The sequence below is a fragment of the Oreochromis aureus genome, linkage group 15 (genome assembly GCF_013358895.1).
Source record: "Oreochromis aureus strain Israel breed Guangdong linkage group 15, ZZ_aureus, whole genome shotgun sequence".
NCBI classification, from domain to species: domain Eukaryota; kingdom Metazoa; phylum Chordata; class Actinopteri; order Cichliformes; family Cichlidae; genus Oreochromis; species Oreochromis aureus.
In genome coordinates, this window is record NC_052956.1 from 38,225,172 (window position 1) to 38,251,548 (window position 26,377).

Consider the following 26,377-nt stretch of genomic DNA (forward strand, 5'->3'; position numbering starts at 1 on the left):
GGTGTATCACATGAAAAATGTCTCCATAGTTTTTCCTTAGTGGCTCATGTTAAATGTAAGGACTGCACTATTTTTCTCCTTTCCTGGGACTGAAACATATTGTTTTTGCCTGGGGCATTGGAAGAGTTACTGCACACCTGTTTTATCAGAGTATGAGTTGTAGGGAGAAACAACTGTAAAATGAATGTTCTGGCACCATGGCTGCACATACAGGTTCCGTGTTGCTCTAGTGAAATTTAATCAGCCATGCCACAAAATCTTCCAGGCAAGAATGATTGCCAGGCAGGAGGATGTTACTGTAATTATTGTCTTGTTCGCTTCAGACTGAGTGCCTTGGATAAGCCATAGTCAACGGGAAAGCAAATACGCTTGTTGCACAAAGCACTTAGTGGCAATTTACACAACAGGGTACTTGGATGTATAAGCATTACAGCGTCGAACGTGTTGAGGGAAAAAAATGGGAATGTTGCTTACAGGGGGCACTGTTAAGGTTTAGTGGTACATGAAGACTTCTGCCCACCAGAAGGTCAAGCTTTGAAAAGCTGCCAGGTTGAATATCCTTAGAAAATCCTCGGTATTATGTGTTTTGCACAACAGGGGTGCCACACTAATGAGCTGACCTCACACAGCAACCGCAGGTCAACTTACCATTTGGTTATTATTTTTATTCACAGCACTGCATCGTGTTTTCGAAGGCTGATAAATACTAAATGTATCCCAGTGAGATCCAGACTCATCGTGTTGTCCCCCAACCCGATCCAACCCAGCGCAGATCACACAGCGGCGCTCCACCCAAATATTGACTTGTGTTTTTTCTCTCCCGTTGCACAGCACCGCCGTTTTCAGAAGTCACCACGACTCCGCCTACGAAAACGACAACCACCACAACAACAACCACAGTGCACTGGGGTGTGGACAACAATACCACCACCACAGGGTACAAGGAGCGCAGCAAGGGAGCGCCCAGGCCACGTCCTGTAATCCCACAGACTACTTCCCCTCCGCCCCTGGAGTCCTTCCCTTTACCTGAACGCTTCTGCAAGGCAACTGAGAAAAGAGACATAATGTGGCCTCAGACCCAGAGGGGCATGCTTGTTGAGCGACCTTGTCCCAAGGGAACACGAGGTAAACAGGGCCGTCTTTCCTTCTCTCTCTCTCATCTCAGGGCCGACTGCTCGCTGTCTTCAGTATGACCCGACACCTCTCGAGAGAACATCCCCGTGTTTGTTAGATAGTCCTTTCTTTTTTCTCTAATTATAAATAGCTTTAGCTTAAAGGAATCAGCAGTGGCCGTGTTAACTTAAGCCGTCTCTGACTGACTGAGGCTCAGCTGTTTGTGTGGAAATGTGCGTTCCTCATTGTATATGAAATCATGTCACTTTGTAGCAATAACAGGCTAACAAAATTAGATTTCTGTACATTGTCTCGATAGACAAAGTGGGGAAAAACTAAAAAGAAACATCTGCTCAGGCTCATATTTTCATGTGCACAAAAAACTTTTGGATTCATATATGTTATACATATAAATACTCAATTTGCATGATTGTGTTGCTTGTGTGCAATTTCTTCCTTTGATCTCTGTTTCTGCCTTTGTTGTTCAGCGAGCAGCCTCATAAAAAATATGTATTTGATTCGAGTTGATTCAACTTGACTGTTCTCCTCTTGTTTGTTTTCTTGGTTTTTTTTCTGTCAGGCACAGCATCTTATTTATGTGTCCTTTCCACCGGGGACTGGCACCCAAAGGGCCCTGATCTCAGCAACTGCACCTCCCACTGGGTCAACCAAGTAGCCCAGAAGGTTTGTATGAGCTCTGCCTCGCTGTTTTCCATCTAAGTGTTTTTCTTAAAATAAGGAGTAGACAAAAATAATGTGTTTCTGTAAAGGACTCAATTGCAAAAGTAAATTATTCACTGAAAAAAAATATAAACATGGCAGCAAATCTGGGTCAGATTAACTCAAAAGCAGAATGACAAAAAGGGCTGATGTGTCCTATATTTTTGTTTTTTTTAGAAGACGACTACAAAAAAAGAAAAAAATGAAATATCTGAGTTAAAACGATCCAAATTTTGTGTTAACAAAAAAAAAATCACACAAACTGCATTAAAAAGAGGGAGAGTAGGAAAGGCACCATACAGCTGTGTATTTACATTTTAGTTATTTTGATTTTACACTTTGTTAGTGGTTAACACATTCACCCAGTTTGAAACTGGGAGGGCAGAAGCTGGCCCAGAAATAGGACGGTTGTATCAGGAAGAGCATCCGACATATAATCTGTTCCAAATCCACCCCGTGGATTCATTTGCTTTGGCACCCGACTCGGAAATAAGGGACAAAAGTACCTGACATTAAAAGCCTTTCATTGTTTTTTTACCTTCTGTATAATCTGCACCATAGTCTTATTTTGCAAACCACTCTTTGTAGACTTGTTTTTTCTTCTGCCGTACCACACAATAAAAAAAGAAAAAACTGAAGAAGAAAACATTAAACCCTCTTTTCATAACTGGTATTTCAAAGACTCATTCAAGTGTGATTTTTATGTTAGAAACAGAGCCGTAAAGAGCCCTCCAAGTCTGTCTTTTCGTATTCTCATAAGCATTACTCACTCTCTCCCCATGCAGATCCGCAGCGGTGAAAACGCGGCTAACTTGGCCAATGAATTAGCCAAGCACACCAAAGGACCCATCTTTGCCGGAGACGTCAGCTCCTCAGTGCGCCTGATGGAGCAGCTGGTGGACATCCTGGATGCGCAGCTGCAGGAGCTCAGACCCAGCGAGAAGGATTCCGCAGGACGGAGCTTCAATAAGGTAACCAGATCCTCCGCATATTAGCAGGGTATTAAAAAATATTACCTCAAGTTTCTCCCCAGTTCCCTCTTACTGAATGACTCTGCATAATTTACATAGCTTTTATGCTTTACTGATAACTTAATACTTCTTTAATACAATAGCTGCGTTTTATTTGATTTTTTTCACCAAATTACGTCAGCAGTCTGCGTTTCTGTGCTTTTCACTTCAAGTTCAGCCGAGCTGGCAAAACAAAGACAGAAAAGCAGTTCTGATTTTTGAGCAGATGTGTATTCAGTGTCATGAGTGTGATCCACGGTGCTTTCGTGCTTCAGACCGGTGGCATTTGAGACTGGTCATTTTATCAGTTGGTTTTTCCATCCAGCGCTCAGCCCTTTATTATTTCTACGAATTCTTTACTCAAGCTCGTGAACTTGTGCAAATTACATGTCTCTATTTTGTATCTGTTCTTTTCCTTCTCAAACAAAAAAAGCTCCAAAAGCGAGAAAGGACATGCAGGGCATACATGAAGGTACTGAAGCAAAGCTTCTGCCCACTCTGCTTGCAGCTGCTGTCCCCTCTATTCTTGTACTACCGTACTGTATATGCCCTAGCCCAAGTTCAGCAGCATGCACCCTCTCCACTGTCGTGTACACCCTCCTCCCTGTGCTTCCTGCTTTTTTGAGTAATTGCTTCACACAAAAACACAGTTGTATTCAAAGTGCTTCCTAAGTCAAAGAGAAGTCATCTCCAATTACTTAGGTGGCTTCTTTTTGTAACTGTGTACGTGTCTTGTTTTTTTTTCTCTCCTGTATGCATTGACAGCTATGGTGTATTTTGTTGTTTCTTCCGTTTTTCCCTGTTATTATTTTCTGTGTTTACTCAAGACTGCACGCCTACATGAATAACGGCACAACTCAAGCAGACATCCTCTTCTTACATCCCCCTCATTATTCATTTGATGAAGGATTTGCTGCTTTGTAGTGATGTATCAAAACCCTTTCTAAGGATCATTTCCTGATCATTCACAGCCTGCAAAAGGAAAATCCACAAGGGCGCAGGTTTGAGGTCATTAAAGTAATGCGTTTCATAAATTAAAGGTACAAATCTATAGCTCGAGCTGGTTAATAGGGTTAGTGAGGGTCAAACGCTTTTTTTTCCCTTTCTTCCCCAAATGCTTTCGCAGCGTTGGGTTCGCACATCAAAGTATTTTGGCTGTATATATATCTCCCCACCATCAGGGACATCAGTGTCCTCCACCTGCCACCAAAGTCACCCCCCTCAATCCATCTCTCCTTCGGGAGGGTGTTAAAATGGATCAAGCTAATTAGCCAGTCAACGGCCGTGTGCTCGTAAAGGAGGCAGGGAAACTGGAAAAAAGCAAAAAGCACCTACGTCATATCGCCCCCGCCGTGTCGCATCATCGTTTCGCTTCTTAAAGTCAAAACATTTCGATTTGACTTCCGAGAGGTTATGTCGATGTAAATTGCAGCAGCATGAGAGAGGATCAGGGACAGGGATTGTTGAGTCATCAGTATCTGACATCTGACGCAACATCACATTAGCCCCCCCCACACACACCCCACCCTTTCCTACAGCCGTCGCCAGCATTGATTACCTGATTAGACGCATTGATTTTATTATTTCCCGAAGAAAACCCTGCATCATTTATGCCCAATTTATGCTCTGTGTTTCCTGAGCTTTTAGATGGCCAAAAAGATTTTAAGGTTAAAAAAAAAAAGGTTTGCGTTCACGGGACAAACAGCAAACTGCACACTTTAGGTTGACTTTTTGAGTGCCTTTGCAGGGCGGCTTAATTACTTGTTCCACAGTAAAGTGTTTGAAGAAAAGGAAAGTTGCTGCCCACTGAACTTTCCAATTAGAGAGCTTTAATTGAGATCAGCCACGGAGACTTTGGCTTTCACCAGGCCATCTCTTAATATCCTGTTATCAGACAGACGTGATAGGCTCAGTACACTGTGACCCAGAGCATCGACGCAACATCCTTGAAAAAGAAACCGACCATCGCTGAAGCGCCTCTTCTCCTCCGCTCTTTTAGCAGTTCTTCCTTCATTAACATCACATTACAAACATTTTTTCATTGTTCTTATTTTATGTTATTTTGAAATGTGTTGCAAGTATATGTTTACATACAAAATAGAAGTCCTTTCAGCTTCCTCACTTTTGTCCATTTCACTCCTAACGACACTCCAGCACAGCATTTCACTAACTCACATCAGCGTCTGCATGTCACAGCTCATCCGCAGAAAAAGTCATTTGTTTCCAGACACTCAAGAATCTTTGTTTTCTGTGGATTTGTTTCGGTTATCTGCTTTAATACAGGCCATCGTGGACACGGTGGATAACCTTCTGCGACCAGAGGCGCTCAAGTCCTGGCAGGACATGAACAGCACCGAGCAAACTCACGCAGCCACCATGTTACTGGATACTTTGGAGGAAGGGGCCTTCGTCCTCGCCGACAACCTCATGGAACCGGCTATTGTCAAAGTTCCAGCAGATAATATAAGTGAGTAAAGCCGAGTTTGCAGTAAGCAAATGACAAGCGTCCGTGATTGATGTGCGCCTCGGCTAATTTGATTACGCTCAGTTCATTGAAAGAGTAACTCCTGTGATAGCAAAACAAGGCCGCCTCATAAAAAAGGACTTTGTTTTCATAATAAGGGTTTAAACCTCGGGGGAAGTGAAAAACAACGCGTATTAGGTTTAACAAGTCGCTTACTGACAAAGTGATGAATATCAGACAATTAAATAGACTGGATTCTCTGATTGCGCACGCTTACTTTATAAATGTGTGCGTCTAGACCTTGTAACTCTATACACTAATGTGAACATTAGCCTGCTGTGCAGTCAGAGAAAAGGACATTGTTTATCCAAAGCTCCTCTTCCTTCGCTCATTTTCTTCAGCTGATAGACCGTACGAGAGAGTCCTTTTGTTTCTCTCAGCACCGTTTTATTCATATTAGTGGGAGCACCGCTGGGATGAAACAATCACTGTGTGAGTGACGCTTTTATTGCGTGGCGCACTGTCACTAACATTTAGTGTTCGCACGAGATGATCATGTGTCCTCTGGTGTGCATACTCAAACAGCTTGTGTAGAAATGTCAGGAAGAAAGCTCCGGCGTGAATCGTCTTCCCTTCTGCTTTTTTTCTTTCTTGTCTCTTTGAAACGGTCTGAATTGACCGATTTTCTTTTTTTTTTGTTGTTCTCTAACTCGTCCCCTGCCTCTCTGCTCTTGGCAGTCCTGGAAGTGTATGTTCTCAGCACGGATGGCCAGGTCCAGGATTTCAAATTTCCACAGATCGGCAAAAGCGGGATCTCAATCCAGCTCTCAGCCAATACTGTTAAGCTCAACAGTCGGAATGGTGAGTTAAAAAAGCAACGAGAGAAGCTCGGTCAAAGTTAACTCTGGTAACTCGGAGACAAACAAAAGTGATTCTTTAGCGTAGGAGAAACTGTGAAATGGATTCATTTTCAAGAGACTGAGTGCAGTTTATCTCAAAAACTCCAAAGCTCTGCGAATTTTAAACCTAAAAATAAGGCCATTTGTACAAGTTTGCAGCGAATATATCTCACTTCTCTCATCCATGCAGATAATTGCTTGAATAATTTAAATTCAGCTACATTGAAATAAATGGAGTCGGTTTTAGGGCTTTCTTGTCCTCTGGTCTTCTGCATATTTTGTCCCTTCACTTCTTTTAACCCCCTATTGTTTTAATTGCGTCGCTCTTTCCCTAATCTCGTGTTTCTTTAAATCTTTCGCCCCGCAGGAGTTGCCAAACTGGTTTTCATGCTCTACAAAAACCTGAGCCAGTTCCTCAGCACAGAAAACGCCACCATCAAGATGGACAACGACGCTTACAGCCGCAACGTCTCGGTAGCCGTCAACTCGGACATCATCGCCGCCTCAATCAACAAAGAGTCCAGCCGCGTGTTCATTAATGACCCCGTGATTTTTACCCTGGAGCACATTGATGTAAGTCCGCCTGCAGGAACGAATGGACGGGCCATATTAAAAACACCAGGAGGGAAGATCTAGAGTAGACGGAGATGTGCAATTTGAATTGTAAATGTCTGGCTAGGTCAGTCAGCAGTTTATTTAAGTCATTGAACATCAAATTAAAGGAGTCTTTAGAACCTAAGTGAATTCTTAATGAAAACTAATTCTTTAATCAACATTGGGATATAAATGATACCCATTTTCTTTTATAGTGGGGGAAATTAACTCCTAGATTAGCCCTACAATCTAGGATGAAATTACTGGAGCACCAATTATCTTTCGTCTTTTAAAGTTGTCACTAGAGTTCCCAGAGGGCCGCGCGTGACTCCATTCTTTATCAGAGAAATTGTGCAATTCCAAAGACATGCCGTCAAACAATTATGCTTCTCTGTTATTAAGGCCTCGTATACGCGACCATGCTTCGGTTGATTTGGCAAGCATGTGCCAAATGAGATACAACATATGAATTGCTTCATAAGAGCTGTGAAGTGAAAAATCCTCATCCATATCAGTGCAGAAAAATACTTTCTATGAGTAGGGGGTAAATGGCCTCTGTGTTCTACATGTGCTTCAATTTCAGGAAGTCAATTATTTGGACACTTAACCATATCTCTTGTTATCTGCAGATGGAGCACTACTTCAACTCCAATTGCTCCTTCTGGAATTACTCTGAGAGAAGCATGATGGGCTACTGGTCCACCCAAGGCTGCAAACTCCTGGACTCCAATAAAACACACACCACCTGCTCATGCAGCCATCTCACCAACTTTGCCATCCTCATGGCACACCGTGAAACCTCGGTATGTCCAGTTTTCTTTCGTGCCCACCCGTAGCATTGGAGGATTTTTGATTAAATCCTAACATTTTAGTTTCTAGGCTTGAATATTGACGCAGCTAAAGACTGCAGCTATCACGGTGCGGTTTAATGAGTCGATCTGTGTGTACTGGGTTGTTTTTACCATACTTTTTTCGTCTTTCAGCTTGATTTGAGTGCATCTTCTCCCAACACGTAATGCTAATTTTACACCCAGAAGCAAACGATAATGAAATAACCACAATTATTGAAAGAGAAAGATTTTTTTAATCAATATCATCACCATGGTGCCCGCAGATATGTCATGGGAGAGTGATGTAGCCCTAAAATATGAAATTGGTTACTGTGTGTCCTTTTGTTGCTCCCGATTTATCTCATTATGCTGGAATGTAAATGTTACCAGTTATTTCTTGTTTTTAGTCCTCAACTATCAAATCTAAAGGGGAGGCTAGTGATCCTTTCCCTCAGAGCTTCACACGCCCCTCTTTGTCATTTCCCCCTTTCGCTTCAGGCCAGCAGCGAAGTGCACGAGCTGCTCCTGACCGTCATCACTCGCGTCGGCATCGTGGTGTCCCTCGTCTGCCTCATGATCAGCATCTTCACCTTCTGCTTCTTCCGGGGCCTGCAGAGCGATCGGAACACCATCCACAAGAACTTGTGCATTAATCTCTTCATTGCAGAGTTAATATTCCTAATTGGTATCGATATGACGGAACCCAGGGTAAGCCGGAATGATTTCACCCTATCGATTTGGTTTTGATTCATCCTCTCTCTCCTTATCGCCTCTCACCCCTCACACAAAAGACCCTTCCAGAGTAAAATGGATAAGACTTTAAGCATTGTTTGTTTCTAGCCTTCCCCACTTGTCCCTGACATGACACGAGTGGAACAGCACCATTAATATAGATTACTAAAGGGACATGTCTTCCTCTTGATGGGTCTTTTTCCCTCTTTCCTTTGAAGCTGCAGCGACGATGGCTGAGCAACGGCAGCTTTTTTCTGTCTTTTTTCACAGCTCCAAATAATTAAATCTCCTAACTCTAACCCCACAATACTAATGGCATTTAAATTTGTACTGTGCTGATGGAAAGCTAAACCTGTGCTTAGTCAGAGCCCATGTGGTGAATGAATATTCATTGTTTTTCTCTGCTGTTGAACGAGACGGCCTGAAACGACGAACGCCGTCTTTTGAGGGAGCTTCAATAAAAGATGGGGTACACGATGTACGATTTTCACTAAAAGAACAGCAACAACAACAAAAGTCTGGTGGAAACGACACGTGTCATCTTGATGTCGAAAGATTATTTAATAAATGTCACTGCGTCTCCTTCGTTTCTTGTCTGAATCAGTTGTTTTTCTGTCGTTCTCAGATTGGCTGTGCCATCATTGCGGGGATCCTGCACTTCTTCTTCCTAGCTTCCTTCTCCTGGATGTGTCTTGAGGGAGTCCAGCTGTACCTCATGCTTGTAGAAGTCTTTGAGAGCGAATACTCGCGGAAAAAGTACTACTACGTGTCTGGTTACCTCTTCCCCGCCATCGTTGTCGGCGTCTCAGCAGCTATTGACTACAGGAGCTACGGGACCAAGAAAGCGTGAGTGCAGCTTCTTTTTTTCTCTCTCTGAAAACATTCTTGGAAATGCAGAGCAGACATGCTGGATGCTGCACTGTGTGGGCTTACCTGCTGTGTCTGCGTGTGGCAGATTTTGAAAAGAAATCCGCTCGTCATTTCTGCCAGCACCTTGTGTGCATCCCCGGAGACTACACCAAAACATTTGAGCGCCTTTTGCCAGGGATGGGCAGCTGTTCAATTTTTTATGTCATTTGAAAGTGGCTGACAGACTCAACACTGTGGTTTCAGGGGAGGCTGCAGCTACATTAATGCCTTTCTGTTCAAAGACCCTCCTGTGACCTCTTGTTTGTAAATGCTGTCTTAAAGAGGAGAGCGCAGTGCAGGGGAAAAAAAGCCTTTTACATAGATTAATGGCTATATCACAGCTAAGACGACGCTATTAAGAGGGGCTGCTCGGTTTGCTTCTTCTCCTGTTGTGTCCAGCGGTCTTCCTGCTCGTTTTGCGAAAGAGCTTTAAGTTAAACACTGATAATAAAATACATCAGCCCAAATAACCAAAAATGATTTCTTTCCATTTTTAGCCACAGGAGCATGATGTCGTTTTTGTGGTGTTTACTGCCCGGAGCTGATTTATGTGTTTCTCTGACATAGGTGCTGGCTAAGTGTGGATAATCATTTCATATGGAGTTTTATAGGACCTGTCACCTGTATCATCATGGTAAGCTGTTTTCTTTTCCTTTGAATACTCAGACTGACAGAGTGAGGAAGGGACCGAGAGGGTGAGATGAAAGAGATGCAGGAGAAAGATAAAGGAAGCAAGATGGTTGAACTGAAGGGAAAAGTCAGCAGGATTTCTGCTCCAAGCCTTCCCGGTGATGACAGGTTAATTTTGCGCCACAGACAGATTTCGAGGCGTCCGACGTTCCCCTCTGCCTCTCACCGCCTGACAAGGATCAGGCCTTGATGGTGTACTTTAACCTCACTTTTAGACAATTTCAGGAAGTCTCATATCACAGATATTACCTGCTGACCTTCAAAGTTATGTGATGAAGGGAAAAAATAATGTTAACAATTGGCTCAAATGGCCCATTTTACAGCACACATTGCAAGCCAGGGTAATGTTTATAGCTCTTTTTTGTATTTGTCTGCCTGTAAATAGCGGACGACTTTGTCGGGAAGACGGAGAGCAAAGGCATCCCTTCTGTTTGGTCAGGGTCCGCCAAGGGTGAAGGACATATAGCATATAATATTGACATATGTCCCACTGAGGCATGCAATTATTTACTGGTCATGACATTATTATCTCTCGCTCCATCAGAGAGGCTCAGAAGAATAAGACCTTCGGGAGTCTTACTTCCCTGCGCAGGAAAAAAAAAAAAAGAAATAGCAGGTGGTGTGCCTCACATATATCCTCTCAGCTTCCCACATCATGTATTGCTTTGCCCTCGTGCACACCGAGGGATAAGGAAGCTCTGCAGGCTCGTCTTGCTGCTGTGCAGGGAGGATGGGTGGTATTTGTTCAGTACTGTGTTCATTATCCAAGCTAATGGTTGGTACTGTATCTACAGATGCAGTGACCTCTGCTGAACATCAAGCTGACACTGAAAATATACTAGAGAAAAGGGTCAGCCGTGTCAAATTCCATCGAGTCCCTGCGCACTATTGGCAGACTGCTCGGAGTTTTCAAAGTAAAGATGCAGTAGCCGTACTCTTTGTCTGTGTGGCAGCAGAATAAGTAAAAGGCAAATCTGCACACTGGACTGCATTTCACAGCTTTCTCACAAACAGGCGTCGGCATGCTTAGGAATGGAAGAAATGGTGCACAGAAGACCCGAAAAGGGTCTGCGCTGGGTGAAATGTCTCGGAGTAAATGCTGAAATGACTTTTTCTTGTTTTCAGTGATTTTCTTGTCTTTTTTCTTTCCTCCTCTCTGCCTCCCTGCTTTGAATGTGTGAGCTTATAATTGAGGAAAAGCTAACATTGTATTAAAGCAAACATACATTTCTCCCTGTCTCAGCAAATGCTCTGTCAGCCACACTGGAATATGTTTCCTTTCCCTAAATTGGGCCCTCATTGTTTTCCAATCGAGTGTTGCTCTCATAATGATTTGCATGAAAAATATTTCTGCAGTGGAAATGATGATCGGGATCCCGGTGGTGATGACCGGAGAGATAGAATCATGACCCTGTGAGGAGCTAATGTATTGTAGCAGAGCTAATATGTGACAGGAATGAGGTTTTGCTGCACTGGGCCGGTTCTCGCACACCGCTCCTCTGATTCTGTGCAACAATTGACTCAAAAAGACAAAGTACTGTGGAAAGGGGCATCTCGGGGGAGCGTGCAGGAGCAAGGTTTGTCTGCACCATCCGTGACCCTGGTTTCTCAACAAATTGGCTTTGTCCTTGTCAATGAAAGAGAGAGTTAGAAGGCGAAAAGGCACATGAACAGGAGAAAGGGAGAGAAAACAGTGCTGCTTTGGCTTATGTCTGGATCCCCACGTGTCACCCAGACCATGTTTGTGCCAAGTAACACCAGTTTTGACCTAGGGTGGTCATGTTTTGGTTTGTTTTTTCTCAGCCTTGTGCTTTTTCCCTCATTTCTTCTGTTGTTTTTGCTGCCGGATGAAACGCTTCCTAAATACTGACTGAAAACAAAAGCTGAGAGAAGGCATTTAGATCCTTGTTCTTAGGCAGAGGTTGCCCTGCTTCCGGGCACAGGGGGTATTAGCTCCATGAAAGGAGGAACATGGAAGTAATGAGTGGTGGGGGGAGCCATTAGCATGCTTGAGATAACTTCAACACAAGGCCTTTTGGATCATGACATGTCGCGAGCAGTTCTTATCATCTGGACAGCTCCATCTGCACCTTTAATATTTTATCCCCAGCAGTTCATTTGGAGTTCAGTGTGTACACACACAGTCCGCTTCAGAAAAAGCTTTCTCCTCAGTCCCAGTGTGGCAAGGTGCTTCTGCATGGCTTGCAGTGATGATTCAGAGACAGAGTGAAGGATAGAGGCAAGACAGCTCCGCTCTAGCAAGAGGGATCCCCCGGGAAGGGCTGCGAAAGCATGTCGGTGGGGGTGGGAACATGTGCCATGCTGCTAGGTTACTTTAAAGTACTGTGTCCCTCTCCTCTGTCTCATTGGATCCATGTCACCACTCCAGGCTGTGTGAAAGGGTTTTTCAAAAGTCCTCGTCCTCGTGTCCCCCCACACCCACACCCACTGTCTGACTCATGCAGACAGGAATAATGGCTGATAACTGTGAAACAAAACATAGTTTCAGTGCCGTCTGTGATATAAAAGAAGGTTGGCATTTTTTTCCTCTTTCTCTCTCGCTCTTTTTTCTTTCCCAAGCCATCCCTTTTTCTTTTTTTACAGTCGGGCTTATTGTGAGTTGATTGCATGTGGAGGGGTGATGTATTGATCACAGGTAGTCCTTTGATAGCAGCGTGTGCACCAGAACACTGAGAAATTCTGTGCGAGACTGAATGGCTGTGGTCTGAGTCCAGCTCACAAAGGTCCCTTGCATTGGCAGTCCATCTCCATTTTTCTTTTGCCAGTGCTGCGGTGCTCTAAAGACAACATGCGAACACCAGAATGCACCGTTTGGTTTTCGTCCCTACAAATGTCCTTACTTACATGTTCTGGAGCTTTTTTGTTACTCACATGGCGCTGACGCAGGCGTACACAGAAATTTGTCTGCGTGTTTCTGTTTGTTTGATCCTCTTATTTGCTCTATTGGAGACTCACATCTCAATTTCCCTTTGTAAGATATTCCTTGACATTATTTATACATGCCTGGCTTTCAGCACAAATGCACTTGGGTTTGTCTGAGTGAGTGCATGTACATACTGTGTCAGGTACTAGTTTGCCCCAGAATAAATGTTTTTGAGGTAAATTATTTGGAAGGGCTCGTTGCTGGACCATGCAGCCTTTGTGTCTCTAAATCACAGTATTGATTTTTTTTTAAAGGTAGCAAATAAATGTGCTCAGAAACACAGCACATAGTATCCCTGTCTCAACCTGATATGTGCCACTGGTTCTCTAAAGATTTAATACATTAAAACAAGCAAGCAACAGCCTCCGCACGTCCCCCCTTCCTTCTCTCTCTCTCTTTTCATGTGGCCACAAACAGGAATCGAACAAAATACACCACGTTCCCTCAAGCCTTCTGTAGCTGGTTATACCTTATAATATTTCACTATGTGCATAAAATGATATGCAGTTGTTTTGTACACCAAGAGGCTCTCATTTCTTCTGCTACTTTTCATTCCCCTCTGACATTGCCAGAATGCTGCTGTGTGGCTGCTCCCCCCTTTTCTCTTTTTTTCCTTACAGTGATGGATTTTAATGCATTTCCATGCTCTTATTGATATAGAATGACACTAAATTTGGCGCCAGTCAGCCCCGTCTGAGACTAGCTGGAACGATAGATGTTTATTGGATTAGTCTGTGGACATGCAGAGTTGAAGGCTCTCCTCTTTTAATACTTATGGGCAAATTAACAGTTTTTTTCTCTGTGTGCTATATCTTCAGTCATACATCTTCATGTATTAACACTGCCATTACTCTGTTTTGACAGCTCAATCTCATCTTCCTGGTGATCACAATGTACAAAATGGTGAAGCACTCCACCACCCTGAAACCAGACTCTAGCCGACTGGAGAATATAAAGTAAGTGAAGCGTCATCATATGCAGAACGCCCGCACACTCCTCCCGCTTATGAGCGATCTAACACCGGCGCTATTCTGCCACTTCCCCCGGAAAAACCACACAAGCCTCTTTTAGTGTTAAGTTGTTGTTTTTTTACTTTCTCCACCTCTATGTGAATTCTTTTTATTTATTTATTTTTAGGCAAAATTTTAAAATGATTCAAGGGGACTTTAATATTTGCACTGAAATTACTTTTTTTTTTTTTTGCATCAACATGTTGTGTATAATCTGTGATGATGACTACACATATTCTGTGACTCATATTTTTCATGCTTTGGTGTTTTACTGCAAACCTGTAGCCACAGAACTGCTCTGGCATGACACGCATCACTGTAAGGATGCCGTGTAACCATTCAGCGTTAGCTCTGGCAGGGTGGGGCGCAGCCGAGCAGCTACCATGTGTGTTTGAGACTGGAAAATGTCAAAGCTTTTTCATATTTATATAAATATATAGAGAGAGCGAGAGAGATGCCAGCTTCTAATCCTAAAAAGAAAAAAAAATTCCTAACACATCTGCCACCATCCTAACACCGCCACACTCAGCCTTTCCTCTTGTAGCCGCTGCTGAGTCACCTCAGCGTTTAGCTCAGTGTTTTCCAAAACGCTAATTGTTTGCTGCTGTTGTTTGTGCACATTTATTGTATGAAGAAAAATGATATAAATATATATTTATTGCTGTTTACTCCAGGGCCTTGTTGGTTACAGTCCTGCAGTCTCATGCCATTTTGCATTATTTACATTATATTAGTGTGTGTTTCAACCTCCACCACGCTGTGCGGGAGCGGCGCTTGCTGCTTTCTTTTTTTTCCCCCGTCCAGTGTTTGTTATTCTTCATCTTTGCTTAATGAATGCGTGCAACAACACAGCTCTGTGGTAAAACCGCAATCAGAGAGAACCGTCACAAAAAAGCCTTACTTAGTATTCTAGCTTCATTTGAGATGGACTACTCCCTTTTAAGGAAACCACTACAGAAAGTATTTACTGAACTTGGTGGCGTTCAGATTGTTGTGCATTTTGATGTCGGATGTTAGAAATGATTTCTTTTAAGCTTGTTTGTACTGAAATGCACCGTTTGCCTAATAGCCGTTTCCTCTGTGATCATTTGTTTCCTGTTGTCGCTGTTTTTCGTGCCAAAGTTTGATGTTGAAGTCAGACAATGGTCGCTGCATGTTGCATGTGAAGCCAAAGTTAACGCACACCCTCTCCTTTCTTTTTCTTCTGTCATTCCTCTCTCCTGTCTCTGTTCTGCAATCCACACCAGTAATTATCGCGTTTGTGACGGCTACTATAATACAGATTTGCCTGGGTAAGCTTCTACTACGCACCTCAGATAATTTTACCCACACAACACCACCCACGTGTAAAGGAGCATAAATGCAAATTCAGCTACAGACAGCGTGCTCACACCGAATGTTCTACATGGGATTTTTGTAATTGAATCATCAGCAGCAAAATATACAAGTCTCAGTTCTTGTTAGATCCTTTATTTCATTGCCTCCCGTGATTTCCCTGGAATCAAAGTTGACGATATCTTACTCAAATGCCGACTAACCCAAGCTGTTATGCGCTCTAATCTAATTGTGTTTCTCTCTTCCTGCCTATCATGCTCTCTAGCTATGAAGATAATAAACGGTTTATCAAGTAAGAACATACTGCCCAGAAGTCGTCTCCTCAGCTTCTAGTTTATTCTCTCTATCCCACGTTATTCCTCCGTGCCTTTTTTTTGTTCCTCTTTCTATCATTTCCTTTCACAAACTGCAGCTTCTAAGCTTCTCATCCACTGTCTTTGTGACTGGTCACTTCCACCACGTCCATCATTTTTGAAATCCAGTTTTGTTGTCGTTACTGTTGTGTTTGATCATTGAACCGTGACCACTGTTGGTGTGCGAAGGCTCCGCAGGACCTTCACACACGAAGCAGGGAGTTTTCCTTGAACTCTTTCCACGTCTGCGTAGCTCCTCCAGTTCTGATAGCGCACTCAGTAGATGAATATGATAGTGTTTGTTGCTTTTGTTGAGTTATTTTTAAACATGTCGTGCTGTCTTGTTATAGAGGTTGGTGTGTTTTAATAAATAGAGAGGTATGAAGAGAAAAGCGGGTCAAGCTTTTCCTTATTTCTTGTCTTGTCTGAGGGCAGAATCTGCACGTGTGAGGATGGAGGGGTGGGGACAGCGGGGAAGGGGTTGTGATGATATATGTGTGTGTGTGTATTTTCTTTTTCATTTTATTGTTTTCCTCCCACCTGGTTTTCAGCCTTTTCTACATATTTCATAGTGGAACCGGGTGATTACATATTCCAGTCACTCTTCTGTCACAGAACCTCCCTCACGCTGGATTCGTCCTGTGTCTTGTTTGTCGTCCCTCAGATCCTGGGTCATGGGTGCTTTTGCTCTGCTGTGCCTGCTCGGTCTCACCTGGTCTTTTGGGCTCTTCTTCATCAGCGAGGCCTCCATTGTTATGGCGTACCTCTTCACCATATTCAACACCTTCCAAGGAATGTTTATCTTCATTTTCCACTGCCTTCTCCAGAAAAAGGTAAGTTGTCACTCTGCCTCTGCACTGCGTACAGTTTTTCTCTTTCAAGGTGAAAGGCAGATGGCTTTTGAGCAGTCAAGGCCAAACCTTCAGCTGAATTCACAGATGCTGATATAAAGAACAAACACTGCCTCATTCTGGTTCTCGCCCAAGTCATATGTAAAGTCAACATTGTATTTAAACACTTGGCTGTTTGGCTGCGTAGGTCCGCAAAGAGTACAGCAAGTGCTTCCGCCACACGTACTGCTGCGGAGGGCTGCCGACTGAGAGCTCGCACGGTTCTGCGAAGACTTCCACCACACGGACCAGCGCACGCTACTCCTCTGGCACACAGGTACACCGCCAATTTTGCACAGTGAGAGTCTCGCCACGTGCCAGGATAAGATGAGAGCGCGGCGTATCCTGGACTCATCGTACAGCTCTCTTACATTGTTAATAACCCCACTGTTTAAACGATTCATCAGGAAAATGTACTTTTATTGTGAGCACAGAAAAAAAGCACATTCTGCATCTTAACCTCAGAGGTAGATGAGAAGACACCAACATTATCCCACTTTTTTACAAGCAGCATCTGCTGTACTGCATGAGTACCTTTCTTCTGTTCTGGCCCCTTTAGCTCTTGCTTTTATCCTTTTTCACTAACGCCATGTGCATGGGAAGGAAATATTGCACTGTTTAAAAAGCATTGCAGGCACTTTTTACTACAGGGAGAGCCAAAATTACAAAGAAGAAAACAACAACTTTGTCCTCGCCTTATCCGGTTCTTATTAAAGGCTAATAGACCTTAGCAGACAATACCTCCAGATGTAATGTGCTTATAGAGAAGCATCCCCGTCTCAGTATAACCTCCAGCCTATTTTAAAGAGTCATAACTGGAGCTGAAGTTGTTCAGAAGTTGACTTACATAAAATTAGTTTTTGAAAAACTCATACAGAGGGATTGAGCGGTTACTACTGCCCTTGCCTCGCTGCATATTAGTGGGTTTGTGGTATAGTCCGTAGAATGTAGGGGGAAATCGAATGAAAGTTGATCTGAAAGGTGAACGGGCTTGTTTAAAGTCCTAATGACTGTCCCTTGTTGACCTGACAGAGTCGTATCAGGAGAATGTGGAATGACACCGTAAGAAAGCAATCTGAGTCCTCCTTTATCTCAGGTGACATCAACAGCACCTCCACCCTTAACCAAGGTCAGTTCACACCTCATTTCTCTGCACATGCACACCTATGCACACATTTCATCATCCAGCAAAAATACCTCCTTCAAGTTCCAATGATCTCACCAACACCGTCTAGGGTCCTACTCTGGTAATCGTAATAAATGATTCAGCTTGAAAAGACAGAGCAGTACGGTTAAAAAAAAAAAAAAAAGATTTAGGTCTTTAGTGTAGTCTCCCTGTTCTGCCAGCAAAGGATTACAAAAATCCATCCTCAAATACTCTGTGAGCTGTCATTCTGGCCAGTAATGTCAGTCTTAAATTGGGGCAAGGCTGGAAGAACTTTTTTTAATTTAAGTGCTGGCTGTCCAAAGTTCATACCAAAGCTCAGGGGAAACATAGACAAAACTTAAAAGGTGGGGAAGGGGGTGGAGTGGCAAAGTTTTATTTTCGGAAAATCTTAACATTGCTTTAAAAAGGCGGTTTGTAGCCTGGCATGTAAGGTGACCTCTCTTACTTTACAGTGGGATTTATAAGGGAGGGAGAGGGAGAAAAAAAACTGTCATTTATTATTTAGCTTGAGCACAAATATGATGATGAGAAGATGATGTTCAACTCTGGCTGACCTGGAGTGCTTAGTGTGTTGTTAGGCTTTCTGCTGCTCTCTGAAATGGCTTTCCAAGCATGCGAAGGGAAAGAGGGTTTACACCAAGGTAGCTTAACTTCACTCCCTCCTCTCCCCTCCTCTTGACTCCTGTCTCTGCTTCTCTTTGCGGTCACTTTTTTTTATTTTGCTGTCACTTGTCACAAATTACAACATTACACCTAGGGCTTTAAAACACATTTTGGCTTGCTGATACATCAGCATCAAAATAGAAGTCTTTTTTTTGGGCCATCAGTATAATTTCCTGGAGATGTTAATGTAAAGGTTGGATATTGATCACTCTGGGGTGTAGCTGCCTCGTTACCCTGGAGAGACAGTGCACTGAAGGATGGCTCTATCTCCTAGAAGCACTTCCCTGTCATTAAAAACATCCCTGGAGACTTCTCAACATGACAGATGGCATTTAACACAGGTGATAAATGGCAGCCGAAATACCTCAGATCCTTAAAACACACTGCAAGCTGAGGGGGAGAAATGGAAAGAAGATGAGCTTTTGGAAGCAAGTGGCAAAAAATTAAGACTTAATAATAACTTTGACTTGGACGTGTTCGTCTTGGTCTCTTGTGAGCACTTATGTTTGGACCTGGTCCAGCAGCAAAACCTCTGCACAATAACAGGGTGCTGTTTTTGGGAGAAAAATAATACTAATAACCGAGCTTGACTTAAAAAATGCGAGAAGTGTGAAAAATTGCAGTAATGAGCACAGCTGTTTCAAATGTTAGTTGGTAAATAAATGGGTTATAAATGCCTTTCAACACACGTAATGAACTAAATAACTGTAGAAGGACAGCACAAAGTTGAATATTTTTTTCATTTCCCCGGTTGCTACTCAAACTTTACTCTGTACAATCACAACGTTTCAGATTTTGCGTAAAAAGCAGTGACACCACACGCCTCTCTCAACAAACTGCTGCTAATTTCCTTGATCTCTTTTTCTCAATGCTCCTCTTCTGTTCTGCTGCTCCAGGAATGACCGGGAACTATCTACTAACAAATCCTCTCCTGCGACCACAAGGCACTAACAACCCTTATAACACCTTACTGGCTGAGACAGTCGTATGTAACACTCCCACAGCTCCAGTGTTTAATTCACCAGGTGTGCTTACTTGATACTTTCACCTGCATTCTGCCTGTTCTGTCTTTACCTGCTCTCTCTCTGCCTCTTTTGTATCTGACTTGAGTGTACAGCACGCTAAAAGAAAAGCAGGATGTTCGGCAGTATCACCTTTCCTTCTGAATCACTGTCTCCCAAATGCTTGATACACTACTTAGTGTGAGAGTGTGTGTGTGTGTGTGTGTGTCTGTGTGAAAATGCACACATTTTCATGCACGCCAGAGATTTTTGTGGTTCACCTCAATAGAGTCTCATATGTGTTCTCGTATTTCTAATACCCATACTCTGCATGGGACATGATGATTAAGATGGGAAAGAGATACTACACGTTCTGCCTTAAAATAATGCAAACTGTGCAGCCGCAGTATAAACTGCATGATTATTATGATGAATTCTCCTGAACTGAACAGGTCATTTGTTAGTTTTTGTTTGCTTCAGAGGGAATTTTTCCCTTCAAAACACATTAAACTGCAAGAAAAATCATGCAGCGTTGCATTAGTAGCTGGATACACATACAGACTTGCTTTTCTGTAACACAGTTGGTCATGACTTTTGAGCATATACCACACTGTAAAGACTGTGCTGTGATTATTTTTATATATATCTATATATGTATTCTATTTTGAAACTGAAATGGCCTCCTTTGTCATGTTTTGTGCTTTTCCCTTGTGCTTCCTTCTAGTGACCTACAGAGAGACAAGTATGGGAGTAAAACTTAACTTTGCCTATCAAATGTAAATTTTTTTCAGCATGCTTATTAAAAAAACCCAACAAAACCCCGGCACAATCACTGGTTCACTTTAGGCCATTAACACACACTCAGTGAGCAAGCGGTTCACAAAATTATCTACCCAAATTCGAAAGACAATAAAATATCAAATATTCTTCCAGAGCTTCTAAATGCTTATTACTCTGCTATTGTCTCTTTTGCTTAATTTGAGATTTAACCAAAACAAAATGTGTTGCTTTTTTTCTCCCCGTCAGAACAGCTTTTGTCACAAAGGTTTCTTTTTTCTTTTCTTTCTACCTTTTTTTTTCATGTCTTTTCTTTTGTCTCCAGTTGTTTGTCCTTGTGTGGCATACAGCAGTTTCAGTGTCCAGTCGTGTTCCCCGCACTGTTTTCCCCCAGAAACACTGTCTGGACACTAAATTGCCTTCTAGCGGGCATACACACATGGATGTCATGGCTGCAGCTGTTCAGCTTTAGTTTTCGTTATTCATACTTTTTTTGAAATTTCCACAGAATCTCTGTAAAATCTTTCCCTTTAATCATAATCGGTCCACCCCTCCTGGACATTGACATAATGAATTGCCATGGACATTGAATTAATGTTATAATTAAAGTGGTGCAGTACCCATAGCAGAGTTCCTTTATCTCCTTTCTCAGTCGTGGTATTACAAATATATTTTTCTGCTGCTTTCCATGACCTCCATGCTTTGAGAAATTCCTAACATGACTGAGTCTGACCTCAGCAGCAGCTGTTTTTTTTCTTGAGCTGTTCTGCTAGTGACCGGGGTCTCACTGGGAACTGTTACTGTGACGGATGCCAAGTGCCGAGCTGCGGGCAGGCTTTGACCTTTGCCAGCTTTGGGTACACAAGCTGCCAACTAATGGACAGCAAGTGTACCGACACAAACTCAACTTAAAAAAAAAAAAAATCAACAACAAAGCGGCTGCCGGCAGTTAGCTCGGAAAACTAAAAGCTAGCCGATGCTTAATTATTTCATTTGCTGAACCCTTGCTCTTGCTAAGTTGCAGTTAAGACCGTTACATTTTGTTGTTCTTTTGAGTGATTCTTCATGTTACAATAAATCATTTTACTTTCTTTTGTACATCAGCTGCTCTTAGACCAGATAGCCTGAGCAGACAGACATGATGTGAGTTGTCTAAAGTGAGTCCTTTCACCTGCTGTGTGTGGTGATGGTGGAGTGCTGCTTGTGGGCTCCCCTTGTAGTGAGAACAAAGATGGCTGTCCCATGTCGATACATGACCACTTTCCCTTTTCTGTCTTATGTCATCTTTTGCCATCTCTGTCCTTTTCTTTAGTTCAGCACATCCAACCTATTAGTTGCTAGAAAACCTTTAAGTGTTGTAGCTTGCCCGTCTGTGGCTTCATACATGTGGACATCCACTTTTTGCCCGGTGTGTTGTGATGGTGATTACTGTCTGTTTCTTAATGTTGTTTGGGATCTTTTTCACATTTGTGGCAGAACTAAGCGCACAAACCCCTTCCTGTTTGTTCTTAAAGCAACTTTTTAAAAGGGAAAGTGAAAATGTATATGTGAGAAAGTAAAATGATTTCTCAATGCAAGTGATGCATGCCTGCGTATGCTGAGGATTGTGCCTAACTAACAGATTTACGGCATGGCTTTATTTGACCTCCATGTGAAACTGCATCCTAAACAGCATTAATGCTCTGTTTTATTCCCCCTGCTGTTATTGGTGTTTGACTAATGTGAAATCCCCTCTATTTGCCTTTCTTTGCAGGGCACTCACTGAACAATGCGGTGAGGGACACAAGTGCAATGGATACTCTACCGCTAAATGGTAACTTTAATAATAGCTACTCGCTCCGTAATGGGGACTTTGGCGACAGTGTGCAGGTAGTAGACTGCGGCCTGAGTCTGGACGATGCTGCCTTTGAGAAAATGATAATCTCCGAGCTAGTACACAACAACCTGCGTGCCTGTAATAAAAGCCACCAACAGCAACAGCAGCAGCACCACAGTTTACATCATCCACCCCACCACCAGCAGCCACCGCAGTACCACCATCACCACCACACGGAGCGGGCTCCGCCCAAGGTGACGGTGGTAGGTGGAAGCAGCAGCGAAGATGACGCTATTGTGGCTGACGCTTCGTCTTTGGTCCACGTGGGTGACACGGTGGGCCTCGAGCTGCACCATCAGCAGGAGCTGGAGGCACCTCTCATCCCCCAGCGGACTCACTCGCTTCTGTATGCACCCCAGAAGAAGGTGAGGACCGATGGGGGAGTCGATACGTTTGTCAGCGAGCTGACACCCACCAATCCCGATGATAGTCTGCAGTCCCCAAACAGAGACTCCCTGTACACTAGTATGCCTAATCTGAAAGACTCTCCGTACCCCGAGAGCAGCCCTGATGTTGTGGAGGACCTGTCCCCCTCCAAGAGGAGCGAGAATGAGGACGTTTACTACAAGAGTATGCCTAACTTGGGGGGTGGCCAGCAGCTCCAAGCCTATTACCAGATAGGCCGAGGGAGCAGCGATGGTTACATTATTCCCATTACTAAAGAGGACAGCATCCCTGAAGGCGACGTACGAGAAGGACAGATGCAGTTAGTGACAAGCCTTTAAATGTATTTAAATCATCCCCAGACCTTTCCCAGCCTTCCTGCAGCCCTGAACTCTTGGAGGACATTATAAAAGGGAAGGGAGGCATTTTTCTTTACCTTTTTTTAATGGGTTTTTTTGTTTGTTTGTTTGGGGTTTGTTTGTTTATTTGAAGAGAGCTTAAAAGCCCCGCCATTTACACTTAGCCATCTGCAAACCTACATCTCCATTGCCATCTTCTTCTCATGCCACCCTTCCTAACTTCCCTGCAGACCAATAGACTTGGAGCACAGCTGTGGCAGTGCAGAGTTTTAATGAGACTGTACATAAAATGCAGAGTCAAATTTCAATTTTAAGAGACAAGCCAACTATGTATTTAAATGTGCTGCTGCTGTTGATTAATTGAGAAAATTTTAAGGTACGAAAATTTAAAAATGTAAAAAAAAAAAAAAAAGGAAAAAAAAAGGAAAAAACAGGAAAAAGGAAAAAAAAATAGAGAGCAAGAAAGAATCAGTACTGGCTACATCCAATCAGCAACCTCCCAGTCAAAAGGCTGTACATACACTCCCCAACAACCTAGCTGAAGCCTGTTTTTTTTTCTTTTTTGTTGGGTTTTTTAAAATATTGTATACAGAACAGTACCCCTGGACCAGGACATGGACATGTTTGCAAAGTGTTCCTGATCAAACTGTTAGAAAAGGAATATAAGGTCCTGATCGGTCTCCATCACCATCAAGTTTGGATTGTATAACCACTAGCAATCAAGCCCCTGGCCTTATATTTTCTCAACTGTAACTTGAACTGTTGTCAAGGAAAAATGGCTAAAATATATATTTTGTTGTATTGCTAGTGTAAAATAAAAAAAATTCAATGGGAAACCATAAATATGAAGAAACCTTATAATTGCAAAATCTAACGTTTGAGAGACTATTGTGTAGAAGTTGCACATATGTTATTCAGTGTGTTTATGGTTCCAACACTTCATTCATGGTAGTGCGTTTGAACGTTAAGGCTTATAAAAAGAGAGATCGAGTCAACTAATTACAAAGATGCATTATCGCCTTTTCCACTTGTGAACAGTGTTTTTTTCTTCCATCGATATCGCCCATGTTTAAATATGTTTATTTGACTTTGCCATTTACTTTGGTAGAATGGGAATGCAAAAACCCCAGTTAAGGTGACTTATGCATTGCACAGTTTTTTTGTGTAATTCTGGCAGATATAGATCTTTTTAAGTGACGGCAGAGTGGTGGGCGAGCGCAAATGAAACGAGCGACTTTGAACAATAAAGTTCCTATCATAAATGTAGTTCTTCCGCTTGGGTTTGGATATTTTATTTATTAAAATCTTTCCAAAAAAAAGAATAAATAAATGGGAAATGTGTGAATATTTTCCAGCACTGGTATACATGCTGTACTGTAGCTCATGTTTTTTATGTAAACATGTTACCAAGGGGCTCTTCACTTAAGACTGATGTAAAGTTCAACACTTGTTTAACAAATAAAATAAATGTGAGATTTTTTGTCAAATGCCAGTTGCTTTTTAATGGTTTGTGGTTTTGGTACTATTTGAGAAAACAGCTTTTATTATTTTGCTATGGACAAAATACACTTTTGACTCAGGTTACAAGTTAAGTCCCGAGCACCTTGACAGGTAAATTAGTGAATTTATTTGTTTATTTGCTTTCTTTTCCTGCTATTTCTTTGCTAACTGCAGAGTTTAGAGAGCGCGTATGTGTTACAGAGAAGCCAAATCTTTCCATGTGATTCAAAGATGAGAAACTCAGGTAGGAAAACTGCATTGTAAATGTTCCTCTGTGTGGTTGTGACACTAATAAAGGCTAAGAAAAACACAAAAAACCCCGACACTGGTTCAAAGCATTGTCCACTTAGTATATTTTTAAATGAGCACTAGACTGAGCGCCATTAAAGGGTCTGGCAGTACGGAAGTCTTGTAGTAAGATGTTGGCTTAAAATGCCGTGTGGGAGTGGAAATGTGTCCACAGACCTAACAAGGGGTCAATGTAACACTTGGCTGCGGCTGTAGAAATATATTATACATAATATGTCCAGCTATGACACATATTTGCTCTAATTAATGTCTGCTTCTGCTGGAGCCCACAGTCAGTTCTTGGGTGGTTTATGCCTCAGGTAGTGCTAATTTCTGAAGCATTTTAATATAACACCAGTTGAGGCAGAGTGACAGCTCTCAGCAGGGTTGCTGGAAATTGCACTGTTTACCATTTGGCATTGAAGGAAATGACTCAGAACTTAGCAAAAATGCACTTTATGTCAGTGCACATAAGGCTGTGTGGGCTGTGTGTTGTTTTGACTTTTTCAACAATTATGTGACATTTTGTGCAATTATCTGAGGCTTCAAATTGTCATAGAAGAATTATGTTCCTTTTTTTGTGATCTCTTGTACAGACCCCTTGAATGTCAGTTTGGAATCAAGTGTTGTGGTGATTGTTGACTGTTGAAATGGCAGGCATAATGACATGCATAATAATGAGAAAAAAAGCATATTGATTTCCTGCATTGTAAAACATGCAGCGCCATTTTATCTGTGTTTAACATCCCTTAACGTTTGATAGCGTACACGTAATTTGAAAGCATAAAATTAGTCTTAAGAATGACAAATATAAATATTATAACGAATTGATAGTCTTTTTGACAGCGGAATGACAAAATATGTGCCGTAAAAGTCACAAAAAGTAATGCTAAACTGACAATGCGTATTAAAAAGAAGTGGCTAACCCACACTTACAGAGGGAAAATATGCCTTTTTGAGTGCAGAACAATGTGTTAAACCTCAGAACTTCCACCACAGTTAACACTGAAAGCAATGCTCCATTGTCAGACCTGCAGGTTTGTCTTTGCTCATTGTTTTTGTTAGGATAAATCTCACTCAGAAGCACCATTCACCCGATTTATCTGTTTACCTGAAACAAAAAAAACCTCTCCAGTGCAAGATTATGTACAAATTGTAAAATAAAGTTCATTTTAACAGCCGAAGCTCACGTTTCAGTGGTGTCAGTCAGGTCTTCATAAAATACAGGCAAACAAATATTTGCCAACCCTTTCTTCACCCCTCTCTCTAACTGCAGTTTGTTTATCCCGACACGGTGACCTTCGACGTGGATAAACTTGGTGTGTAAGCAGGTTTATTTTCATTATTGAGGACAGGGAAATATGATCTCGCACTGACTGTTTGTCTCTGAGAGAGAATGTGGACTATACAGCCTCTAGCTTTGCGTGTGGCCTTCTCACCATTCAAGATCTTCTCTAATTCCCTGCCTTTTGCTGAGGGAGAGACTCGCCCTTTGTCAAACATTGATTCAGAAGTAGGCCAGGAGCCGAGGGGCTGAGAGCTTGGTTCCTCCCACGGAGGAACAAGTCAGCCTCTGGAAACAGAAGTAGAGAATACTGTCAGCAGAATCAGAGTGAAACTATTTAAGACGAATGGGTTATTGACTGAAAGAAGCACAGGAGTAATATCTGACCAAACATAGCTGTGACTGTCTGATTGTCAAGTCTGAGATCATTTTCAGGATCTAAGGATTTCTGTAGGATATGATGAAATTGCATGAAAGACATTTTCCTGTCGATGAAAAGATTTAATGTGCGTTTCCAGAGTGCAGTGAAGGTCTCCAGCATCATTTTTCCCTCTCCAGGAGACGTAAAACAATCAATCTTTTG

At 42.5% G+C, this 26,377-nt stretch overlaps 1 protein-coding gene across 13 annotated transcripts in view; it reads left to right on the plus strand.

Moving 5' to 3' along the window:
• adgrl2a (adhesion G protein-coupled receptor L2a) overlaps window positions 1-25,693 on the plus strand; it is a 94,089-nt gene extending 68,396 nt beyond the window's left edge. The window contains exons 6-24 of one of the 13 annotated variants that reach the window (XM_031756203.2): window positions 832-1,125; window positions 1,694-1,797; window positions 2,619-2,804; window positions 3,277-3,315; window positions 5,127-5,310; window positions 6,046-6,168; window positions 6,574-6,779; window positions 7,430-7,603; window positions 8,129-8,338; window positions 8,988-9,208; window positions 9,839-9,905; window positions 13,770-13,861; window positions 16,268-16,436; window positions 16,642-16,770; window positions 17,526-17,622; window positions 19,221-19,349; window positions 20,050-20,067; window positions 21,207-21,245; window positions 21,856-21,909. In XM_031756203.2, the coding sequence (XP_031612063.1) occupies window positions 832-1,125; window positions 1,694-1,797; window positions 2,619-2,804; window positions 3,277-3,315; window positions 5,127-5,310; window positions 6,046-6,168; window positions 6,574-6,779; window positions 7,430-7,603; window positions 8,129-8,338; window positions 8,988-9,208; window positions 9,839-9,905; window positions 13,770-13,861; window positions 16,268-16,436; window positions 16,642-16,770; window positions 17,526-17,622; window positions 19,221-19,349; window positions 20,050-20,067; window positions 21,207-21,244 (2,480 nt within the window). In that variant the 3' untranslated portion in view covers window position 21,245; window positions 21,856-21,909. Of the gene's footprint in view, window positions 1-831; window positions 1,126-1,693; window positions 1,798-2,618; window positions 2,805-3,276; window positions 3,316-5,126; window positions 5,311-6,045; window positions 6,169-6,573; window positions 6,780-7,429; window positions 7,604-8,128; window positions 8,339-8,987; window positions 9,209-9,838; window positions 9,906-13,769; window positions 13,862-16,267; window positions 16,437-16,641; window positions 16,771-17,525; window positions 17,623-19,220; window positions 19,350-20,049; window positions 20,102-21,206; window positions 21,260-21,855 lie in introns of all 13 variants that reach the window. The other 12 variants (XM_031756201.2, XM_039598723.1, XM_039598724.1 and 9 more) reach the window with 12 other exon arrangements.
• The last annotated feature ends 684 nt before the right edge of the window (window positions 25,694-26,377 follow it).